This window comes from Brienomyrus brachyistius, chromosome 1 (genome assembly GCF_023856365.1).
Source record: "Brienomyrus brachyistius isolate T26 chromosome 1, BBRACH_0.4, whole genome shotgun sequence".
In the NCBI taxonomy this organism is placed as follows: domain Eukaryota; kingdom Metazoa; phylum Chordata; class Actinopteri; order Osteoglossiformes; family Mormyridae; genus Brienomyrus; species Brienomyrus brachyistius.
The window spans coordinates 45,742,901-45,752,167 of record NC_064533.1 but is presented as its reverse complement, the minus strand read 5'-3'; the positions used below and the strand labels follow the sequence as shown (position 1 = coordinate 45,752,167).

Below are 9,267 nucleotides of genomic sequence, written 5' to 3'. Positions count from 1 at the left end.
TCGATTGCAAATGACGGAGGCATATAACCGTAAAACATTTATTTATATAGTGGTAAGTGTATCAGTAACAAAAACATACATGCTGAATACATTTCGGTTGTTACCAAACTATTGAAAAGATTTTTACTAAAAGGGGAGGAAAAAAGTGATGCTCCATAGTGTATCTCCAGTGTCAGAATGCTTTATTTCACTAGATTTAATAAAATACGACACTGATTAAAATATATATATATATGTAGTAATTAGTGGTCCAAGAATAGGAGCACTAAAGAATTTACAAAATTGGATTCTTAGCAAAGAATTCAAGTTAACTATATGTTCCATTTCATGCCCCAATATATTGTACAAAAAATTAAGATACAAAAATAATCGTAATTTCATTTAACAGGTTCATAATTAAAAAAAATAAAATAAGTCACATCCATAGTGATGGAATAATTGAAACAAACATTAGGTGAAATTCTTGGAAATCACAATCAAGCAGCTACTGGGAGGTGGACTAGTAATTATTCAAGGTATCAAACCTCATTTTCCCACCAGTACCAGTAAGTCAGGAGGGAGAACAAGCTTGTGCAAATAAGGAACACTATACACGTAATAGAAATTCACATTTGCACGAGTGCCATTAAAGTCATTTTGTGATTTCATGTCGAGCAACAACCCGGACGTGATGTGGGCAGCTTCAACTTCATTATCAGTGGTGCACATTTAACATCTGTCAAAAAAAAAATACCACAATTGTGAATTTGTGGGTCAATGGAGGATTTAAGTTTAATGGCTGTAACATCAAATCGCACCTCAATGTGATCATGCATTATAAGAAAGATCAAACTACATAAAATGGCAGCTCTTTACCTTTGACTTAACATGTTGACTTTTAGTGAATAAAACAGCTTCCTGTGATACATGTGCATCAGGTGATTCCTTTGTCTGACTGTCAGAACTACCCCCATCCATCATGCTGTTTGGAGCAACAGAATATGTATTGTAACCGCTGTCCACCTAGAGAGAGAGGAGAGAAATATTAAGCATCAAAATCAACAGGCAGCAGGCTTGACAATTAAGACAGCAGCACTGCAATGGGTAATATTGCCAGTCAAAATATATATACACACACACACACATGTATGAACATGCACACAGTATATACTGTATATTTTATATAACACAGCAAGATAGGGTAGATCAGTGGTTCTCAAACTCGGTCCTCGGGACCCACTGCCCTGCTTGTTTTCTTGCTATCCCTGCCTGTGTTCAGTCAATCAGAAGCTGAAAAACAGCTGGGACTTGTGTGTGGGGCAGGGATAGCTGGAAAACAAGCAGGGCAGTGGGGCCTGAGGACCGAGTTTGAGAACCACTGGGGTAGATGCAGAAAGTCTCCCCAAAGGGATGAAAATGTATTACTATTCTATTCACCAGCAATGCTGAAAATTTTCATTCAAACAGTAATATCAAGCACCTCAGTTGAATTAGGAAAAAATTGCAATGTCAGCCAAGCAAACCTCAGTACTAAAGCTGTATACAAACCTGCATACTGCTGTCATAGGGCATGGTGCTCCCTTCAGCCAACATGGAGACAAACATATTAGAGTTCTCCATGTTTGTCATGCTTCCTGTCCTAGAGCTGGTTAGCCGCATAGGGCTGCTGTCCACCTCGTCCCTTGACCAGGTGCTATAATCTTCCTGAGTTTCAGCAGGTTCCCCCATATTCACTGTGTCATTATCCCCTTGTTTCACTTGCACTAGTTTTGGGACTGCCACATCACTGTCATCAAGTTCAATTATGTCTTGCAAGGCTGCTTTATATTTTCCAGAGTGGAAGGGCATAGGGGCCGAGCTCACATCTAGCTCACTTGTGGGCATAGTGCTGTCAGGGTGAATGTTTTCCTTATCAACAGTAGGTGACATCTGTAAAGGGGAGGTCCTGTATTGAGGCCGCACCCAAGCACTGCCTCGGCTTTGAACTGGAGAACAGCTTTTAATAGGAGAGCATCCCTCAACAAAAGGACTCACGGTACAATTATTAATGTTGGGACTTCCCAGAGCAATTCTGTCTGGGGTTGTGAAGCTTAATTTCTTCCTCTCACCTGCAAAACATGAGTTCAATCTACAGTGAAATCACCAGTCTGACAGTTCCTTTAAAAATGCGTCGTCATAAACCTACAGATTGAAAGGATCTTAGAAACGCATATTCCTTCCAACAACTTACCAGACAATGGAGTTTTCACATACTGGAGAACAATGGGGGACAACATGGGAGACTTAAAACTAGGGGATGAATTTTCAGGAAGCATAGGACTGGTCACACTGCCCAAGCTATAATTTCTGCACCTGCCTTGGATTGGACTGGATGAGAACTGCCCCTTTAAAAAGAAAATAAAGATGGCACCAGGTCAAATTTCTATGAAAACAATTAAGCGTATGCATACTTTTTCCAAAAGTACTTAGTTTGGAAAGTTTTTAAATATGCTCTTAACATAACTGTGTGAAATACACTCACAGATGATGGTGTCAGGGCTGCGATTCCACAGTGCAGTGGCGAGGCATTAACAGAACCCAATGGCCCACTTTTTCCATGAAATTTGTTTTGGGGGCTTTGCTCTGGACTGGAGGGTGCAGACGACTCTGATCCACTCCCATTTCCATCAAGAAATAGCTTTCGCCGCAGGGAAGAAGAACTTAAGCTCTCCTGAGCTTGCTCTGAAACCTCTTCCATTCTGTAGTAATCTCCTATTCACATAAGGGATGGAGACATTCATGTTTTTAAAATCACAACTGGAAACAGGCATGCATGGGTGAAGACAAGATTCTAGAATATTTACACATTACATGACGCTGAAACATTAAGACAGTGGTTCTCAAACTCGGTCCTCGGGACCCACTGCCCTGCTTGTTTTCCTGCTATGCCTGCTAAGTCCCAGCTGTCTTTCAGCTTCTGATTGACTGAACATAGGCAGGTATAGTTGGAAAACAAGCAGGGCAGTGGGGCCCGAGGACCGAGTTTGAGAACCACTGCCTTAGGAGGTTATGAACATTTACTTCTCTGCTTTTTAAAGTGCATGTTTATATTTACCTAATATTTTTTGAAGATTGAAATCAACAGGTAAAGATAGTGCAGTTTGACAGGTAGCTGTGAATGGGGGAAAAAAACAAGAGAGAACAATAATTATACATTAGTGGGCAATTTTATGAAATTACTCAGAATCACAGAATTGTCTCTATAGCCCTTTCAGATGTCAATATAAGAAATCAGTAATCATTTTACAAAAAAAAGCTATAGCACAAACCATTGCATTTCCCCTCAGGACAATTTTCTTCAGAAATCCTTGGGGAAATTGAATCTAGAAAGTGGAATTTCAGTGGAATTAATTTCTATAATTCTAACATGCATTATTATACAATTTCAGCCATTTAATTCCTTTTGTGTTACCCTTCAAATACCCTTTTACTCCACTGATTCTCCATTAAACCACTTAAAGTATAAGGTGGAATCTGACTTGTTAGGCATTAATGCTGCATTACTTTATGAAAAACTCTTAAAATATTCAGAGCTAGACAATGCTGATAGAGCCAGCAATTGAGAATGAAATTTAGACCTACTGATTTCATACGGCATCTGCGATGGTCCTTTATCTTCTACTTCACTCCAAGGTGAAGGAACGATTGTTTTCTTTGTGAAAAACTGGATTGAAATAAACAAATGAATTAAAATCACAGTTTAAAGGAAACCAGGAATGCATTAAGAAAAACCACTTCAATTCCCAATGTGCCGGCCATCACACATGAGGACAACAGCCCATTTTTACAAAACAGATAGCACTGGGCTTTTACTATATAAAATATATGTAAAACAACACAATAAGCCTGTTATTCATGCGTTCATTCATTGTGCACAATATTTCATTCACTATAAAAACTGTCTTTGCAGTTTGTCACGAGTTCATGCAATATGTATTTTTATCCGTGCACTTTAAGTAGCTCAGTGCTGTATCCAAGCAAATTCCTCCCATTCGATCATTAAAATGTATCTTGAAAGTACACTTGTGTCATAAGTAGAATGAACTTCACCTGTTCAATCGCATATTGTCTTTTTTCCTCAATCAGTTTATCAGTCCTATACATAAGCAAAAAGAAGGGAAAATGTTACCAATAATATGAATAATAAGGACCTTTCCGAACCAAGTCTTGCTGCTTTAACTAAAACATCTGCATGTTTCAGAATACATGTTATAACAGAAAGACCAAGAGTTGTGTTGCTGAATTGTTGGACTGTAGTACATAACTATTCACTGTCAATAAAGCAGTTTGTTTCTATATGTCAGTACAGGTTACACAGAAAAATACTAAGTATTAAAAAGGCTAAGTGGATCTTCCTTTGTCATTTTAATCTGAGAATTTACCTGGTTCGACTTAAAAACAGGGACTGACGTTGGATGTCTTCAGGATCAATTTCAACAGGCAGCAAACTTGCCATTTCATCTATGGACCATTTAAACTTGGCAGGTGTCTGAAATAAAACAGTATTTAATTAACAGATTTGTATAGGTACATTCACCCATTTGGTCAAATTTGATTCAAAACATGTCATTAATATAATAGATTGTGGAATGGAATTCAACATGTGTCAAATAAGACAAGTATTTACATTATGCAACAAGAACAAATATAGATGGATGGGTTAGAGTTTTATATATAAATCAATCTCACGCAAGATTATATTGCCTGACAAATAAAGGTGTTTAACCTTCATAATGGCAGCATCTTAATCTGTCAACAATTCGTTTCAGTTATGATGACCAAGCAGTAGTAGCATTTCGGCTAATTTAACGTGAAAATACAGTAAACTCTCCACTCCCAAAACACAAACAGACACATACACTTACAACTGATGGACATTTCGAAGACTTAAACATTGAGGGACTGGCAACAACGGGCTCAAGCAAACGATGGTAATCATTAGGGCTTTCAAAAGGGTTGAGAATTACTGGTCGTCCAGGTGTTTCGGGCGTGACTTGAACCTCAGGTACATCTCCCATCTCCCCTCAACCGTGGAACCTACTTTGAAGAACAATGAAGGTAGGAAAACAACACTTCTAATGAGACATATATCACGCAGGTCAGCTTTTACTGAATACAACGGCATTTAAAGATCTGTATACAAAGGGGAAAAACTACACTCTTCTAATTCGACAAATTCCATTTTAGCAACAACAGCAGCAAAAGTAAACACAGTGTTTTTCGTATAAAGCATTAACATTTTTAAGTACTTACAGTAGCAGCACTGGAAAAAACAAATGTTGCCCTGAGTGTGTCTTAACGTCCGTTTTAATTTTCCCTCAGTGTCAGCTGACCAATAGTAATCACGCGGAAATGCGCAATAGCCAATCACATTCATCTTTCGAACCTATGCGTTCTGACGTCATTTCCGTTTTGAAATGCGGTAACTTTATTCTTCCGGTGACATGACAGGTGGTGTGGCGCTCTGCCTGTAGGATACGCGGTTGTTTGCTGTGCGATGTATGTAAATAGAATATAGACTTTTGTATATATACAATAAAGTTAACATGGCAAGCGCCGCAAATCTTAATGCAGTTCGGGAAACAATGGACGGTAAGGTTAACATTTTTTTACGTGATGCACGATGCTTAAACAAATACGAACGACTCCCATTAATTTTGCTAAGTACTCAGGTGCATCCGTTACTTGTAAATCCTTTGTATGGCGCATCTCTTTACCAGGTGATAGGCAAAAGCTTTTTCTGTAACGTTAGCTAACATTACCAAACATAAAAAAATCTATAACACAAGTCTTTTTTTTATAAAAATCCATTGCACCAGTATTTTTAAATTTGACATTAGAAATTGCTTGTTTAGACAAAGTATCTAGGTATTTAAAGGCCATGGATTGTCGAAAATAAGGTAAATATATTACTATGGGTGAAAGGAAATAGTTCCGTCGTTGCCCTGTTATTTGCAGTTGTATTACCATGTAATAATCTGATATTTTCTTATTTAACTTATTGAAATTTCTTTACTACTCTTATTTAGAACACTTTTTCCTACCATTCGTAGATCTACGTATTTTTCTAGAATATTTTAGGGTCAGTGCCCGTATGTAGCTGTCTTGGGACTTGCCATGAACATACTAAACACCCTGTAAAAGACGATGATTGTATTTATTTCATTGTTTTTTTAGTTCTGCTAGAGATATCAAAGCTTCTGAATACAGGCCTGGATATGGAATCTCTTTCAATATGCGTTCGTCTCTGTGAGCAAGGCATCAACCCTGAGGCCCTATCGTCAGTGATTAAGGAGCTGCGCAAAGCATCCGATTCCTTAAAGGTAAAGGAAATGAGATGTTTTGGTTTTTGACTGTGTTCAGATTATGTCCTATATTTTATCCACTGGTGTGTGAGTGTGCCCTGCGATGGGTTGCCACTGCATCGTAGTTATTCCCTGCCTTGTGCCTGTAGACTTTGGGATAGGTCCCCACAACAGAGGATGGATGAGTGTGTGGGTGTTCGTGGTGTAATGGGTGTGTGTCCTGTGCAGTGCTGACATCCCATCTAGGCTGTTCCCTGCCTCGTACCCTGAGCATTTTGAGATAGATTTCAGGGTTGACTGTATACTGGATAATTGATTGATAGTAAATGGACAGGTAAGTGGCCAGTAAAAATACTTTATGATAGTTTAAAAGTATGTGGTCACCCCTATTAATTATAGGAATTGCTAAATAGTCACTGTTGACATTCCAACATGTATTGGAAAGCCTTCTTAGAAAAATATAGGGTATCACTGCAATAAAGGGAAGAGCAGCTTCTTATTAATGCCCTTGATTTTTAAATGGAACGTTGGACAAGCTGGTGTGAACCTACTTTTTTCCTGTATATGTACACAAGGAAATGATTACATTTTTTTTTGTATTCCACTTAGGTTTCTGAAAACAGTACAACCTGAAGAGGCGGAATTGTCTTTCTCTTTAAACTGACCCTGGTTATGCCTTCTATATAACGATGTGCAATGTTGTGATGTATTTTTACATGCCAAGAAGATTCTTGTATGTATAGATGCATTTTTATGCAAACATGATAAATAAACCGCAAGGACTAGTTAATATCCAGCTTGTGTGCTGCAGTGTTATTTCTGGACTTGTATTTCGGTTCTGGTATTATTGTTGTGGCTGTTGTATTCTGCACTGAAATATCATTCCAGAGTGGCTTGCTGATTCAGCATGTTGGTGGGTTTGACACGCCGAATGTTTTTCTTGTATAGCTGTGCAGTTTCTGGCCACAGGTTAATCACATGGAGGTCTAGTATAGTCGCTTAATTGTCTTTATAATGAACAGTTTGTGTTTTGCTGGCCAGTACGTCTGCCGTATACCTATCCCTGTACCCTGTACACAAGTTAATGTGAAATCTCATAGACTTAAGTTGTTGACACTGAAAAACACATTTAATGCTTATGCATTTTTGACAACTATTCTATATTGAAGCCTTGTAATGTTGACTGGGGTATGGAATGTTATTGGGCTATGCAGAACCACTTGACTAAATTTTAATATCAATTAAAATTTCAACGATTTGGTTGCATTTGACAATTTAAATCTAGTGAATTACTAAATAAGTAGGTTACCTTGGTATATTCAGGGAATCAGATATTTAATGTGATATATGCTTAATGCTAAGTTGATGTTACTTCAGCTTTATTACTTGTGATTTGCAACAAAAAATAGGGTCAAATCACAGAATTGACAGGTTGGATGAACATACATAATGATTAATTTTTTCTAAAATGAAGTGACCTGATACTGCAAGGATGGAGCCATCTGTGTACCAACTTAGAAACCGACTTCGAGTCCAATTCAGACATTTCCTGTGTGAAAAGTTTATCATCATTTCAGAGTCCTTCAGATTGGGTTGCCAGTTATGCATTAATTGTGCTGTCAGATTATTCAAAAATGGAATAATTTCCACAAAGGACAACTATTTTTTTTAAAAAGAAATTTTCCGTTTTAAAATGAATATGATTTTATACACCTCTAATTATTTTAAGTAAATATTCTATAGATTCTTGCATTGCTCCCTTAATACTGTCAAACGTTCCACCTCTCCTGAAATCGGGATGCTCAGTAAGTTTGTTTCCTTGGTATAGATTTATGCTATGTATCTTGGTTTTATTCTGGATATTTGCCAGGAAACTACCATTAATATTTTCTATCTGAAACCATCTTTTCACCCTCTGACAAAGAAATGTAATTCATGCTTGATTACTTCAATAGAGAACAGCCTTTATTTTCCATGGATGATCAAATCTCAGCTTCATCATATCAACAGGAGACCATTTTTTAATGATTATTTTCATATCCCATGGAAGCTTTAATTGAAGACAGTTTTTTTTTAGATACTCGTCCTTGTGTGCCTGTATGAAAGCGGCAGGTGTATTTGTGATTGTTCATTGGACTTGAACGTAAAACTTTACACTTTTATTCATTCTAATTATCGCGGGGGCCAGTAAAAACAAGTCCGCAGGGATTGGCTTTTGGCCAGGTCTTCCATCCTGGTCAGGCCTGCACAAAAGCACTTAACATGCCATCAAACAATAGTGTCACTTACTGAGATATAACGCTTCAGAGTAACAATAATGTGAAAAAAATCACGTCTTTGAATAGTGAATAGAGGCAGGGCTGGCCCTGGGTGTCCTGGCGCCCCCTGGTAAGATTTTGCTTAGTGCTCTCACCCGCCGGAGTAGCAGAAAAAAAATTGTTCGGTCATTTATATTAAAGACTTCGCAGTAGCACGGAGTATCTGTCTCCGCAAATAGCTCTGGCTGCATTTCGTGACGTTATTTCTTCAGATTTTTTTTTCAATCGCCTACATCTGAATATATGCCAGATGATAACGGAGGAGCAGGTAGAAATTGTTTTTGTAGTAGTTGCCTGACATAGACTCTAGGTGGCACACGAACCGTAGTCTTCAAACGTCTATCTCAATCCTGCGCAATAAAACCAGGTACGTTTGGAGTAGTTCTAGCTTTGCTACGTCTGCTGTGCCATCAAATTATAAGGTTTTTATAGTTTTAATTTACAGTAACGATTGACCAGAACAATGTTTTTTCTCTTCCAGGATTTGCTCCGGGTATTCCGGTTTCTGAACATTGTGCAATGTTCAAAATTTTGCAATAAATATATGTTGCGATAATAGATATGTGTTGTTGGGAATTTAATCGACAATAACACAATCTGTAATGGAATATGATTGATAATCGTTT

At 37.8% G+C, this 9,267-nt stretch overlaps 2 protein-coding genes across 5 annotated transcripts; one reads left to right on the top strand and one right to left on the bottom strand.

Moving 5' to 3' along the window:
- Nucleotides 1-24: 24 nt before the first annotated feature.
- On the bottom strand, nt 25-5,366 carry bora (bora aurora kinase A activator). 4 transcript variants are annotated; one of them, XM_049024084.1, is made up of 12 exons: nt 5,272-5,366; nt 4,878-5,058; nt 4,401-4,507; nt 4,069-4,114; nt 3,601-3,682; nt 3,288-3,341; nt 3,074-3,130; nt 2,501-2,730; nt 2,210-2,363; nt 1,528-2,087; nt 856-1,002; nt 25-715 (listed from the first exon to the last, which is right to left on the bottom strand). In XM_049024084.1, exons 2-12 carry the CDS (start codon nt 5,034-5,036, stop codon nt 695-697), a joined length of 1,617 nt encoding a protein of 538 aa, XP_048880041.1. In that variant the 5' UTR covers nt 5,037-5,058; nt 5,272-5,366; the 3' UTR covers nt 25-694. The 4 variants fall into 4 exon arrangements, with proteins under 4 accessions (XP_048880041.1, XP_048880058.1, XP_048880067.1 ...); XM_049024101.1 differs by having other exon boundaries at nt 4,884-5,058; XM_049024110.1 differs by having other exon boundaries at nt 4,986-5,058.
- A 74-nt stretch (nt 5,367-5,440) lies between these two features.
- On the top strand, nt 5,441-7,119 carry mzt1 (mitotic spindle organizing protein 1). The gene is made up of 3 exons (XM_049024150.1): nt 5,441-5,610; nt 6,196-6,341; nt 6,933-7,119. Exons 1-3 carry the CDS (start codon nt 5,565-5,567, stop codon nt 6,954-6,956), a joined length of 216 nt encoding a protein of 71 aa, XP_048880107.1. The 5' UTR covers nt 5,441-5,564; the 3' UTR covers nt 6,957-7,119.
- The last annotated feature ends 2,148 nt before the right edge of the window (nt 7,120-9,267 follow it).

Coding starts and splice junctions, on each gene's coding strand:
- bora (XM_049024084.1), bottom strand. CDS start 5,036: ATGGGAGATGTACCTGAGGTTCAAGTCACGCCCGAAACACCTGGACGA. Junction 4,115..4,400: donor CTGTTTTTAAGTCGAACCAG/GTAAATTCTCAG, acceptor GCTTATGTATAG/GACTGATAAACTGATTGAGG. Junction 2,364..2,500: donor CAGCCCTGACACCATCATCT/GTGAGTGTATTT, acceptor TTCTTTTTAAAG/GGGCAGTTCTCATCCAGTCC.
- mzt1 (XM_049024150.1), top strand. CDS start 5,565: ATGGCAAGCGCCGCAAATCTTAATGCAGTTCGGGAAACAATGGACG. Junction 5,611..6,195: donor AGTTCGGGAAACAATGGACG/GTAAGGTTAACA, acceptor TTGTTTTTTTAG/TTCTGCTAGAGATATCAAAG. Junction 6,342..6,932: donor AAGCATCCGATTCCTTAAAG/GTAAAGGAAATG, acceptor TATTCCACTTAG/GTTTCTGAAAACAGTACAAC.